This window comes from Pygoscelis adeliae, unplaced genomic scaffold (assembly GCF_000699105.1).
Source record: "Pygoscelis adeliae isolate BGI_AS28 unplaced genomic scaffold, ASM69910v1 Scaffold188, whole genome shotgun sequence".
NCBI classification, from domain to species: domain Eukaryota; kingdom Metazoa; phylum Chordata; class Aves; order Sphenisciformes; family Spheniscidae; genus Pygoscelis; species Pygoscelis adeliae.
In genome coordinates, this window is record NW_008825304.1 from 792260 (window position 1) to 793135 (window position 876).

Below are 876 nucleotides of genomic sequence, written 5' to 3' on the forward strand. Positions count from 1 at the left end.
ATAATTATTACCACCTCTTTCTTATTTAAATTAATTCCTAGGTTTCTGTCTTCAGTTCAGCAAAAATCTGACTGCCTGAGCCAGGAGATGGAAAAAATCTACAGCATTTTTAACTACGAAAGTATTACTGGGTACTAGTTTTCACATGCAGTATTAATTTTCACCGGGAATGAAAACCGGTCATCTATAATGTAAATGTCTAAAATGGCAACATGCTTTCTTCAAGATGGTCTGTTCCAATTACTTGAAAAGAATCTACACAGTTACTGGGAATTGCTGCTTCATTTACTTAACAGGAGATATCACTTCTAAAGAAAGGAAAGACACAAAATAGGTGGTGGAGGGCACTGCGTGTGTGCAGATCATGAATCCTACCTTCCAAAAGTGAGCTTGTTCTTTTTATTCGCTGAGATGCAGCGTGAGCTGTCACTCACATGTGACATCACTAATGTTATGATTAGGCAAAACCAGAGCTCATGGCAGACTGACCTCACAAACAACAGCCTGATTTTCTTCGTCTTGACATTCTATGAGATCAGCAAGGAAATATTCACTATAGGTTTCTTTCAGGGTCTCACTCTGACGTGTCCAGATTGGCATGAGATCATCATAATCTTCCAACCTACAAAAAAGAGATTAATGTCCTGAAGTTCTGCGATTAATAGGTCCTGATACTTCTGTTCTACTCTGTTAGCATATGGACAAATATTACAAATACCTGATCCAAAGCCTTCACCCACAAATAAATAGTTTCACCAAGGACACGTCCCCAGCACACACTAAGCTGGGAGCCTCAGCACCAGAGGAGAGACAGAACCACTTCCAAAAGCCAGCACAACCCACCTAAGATCTGGATTGCCCAAGAGAGATGCTTAT

The 876-nt window shown here is 40.2% G+C and overlaps 1 protein-coding gene across 1 annotated transcript in view; it reads right to left on the reverse strand.

Annotated features, from left to right (window-relative positions):
• CFAP61 (cilia and flagella associated protein 61) overlaps window positions 1–876 on the reverse strand; it is a 108550-nt gene that overhangs the window by 95230 nt on the left and 12444 nt on the right. Inside the window, 1 exon segment of the mRNA XM_009330133.1 lies at window positions 490–622. Coding sequence (XP_009328408.1) covers window positions 490–622 — 133 coding nt within the window.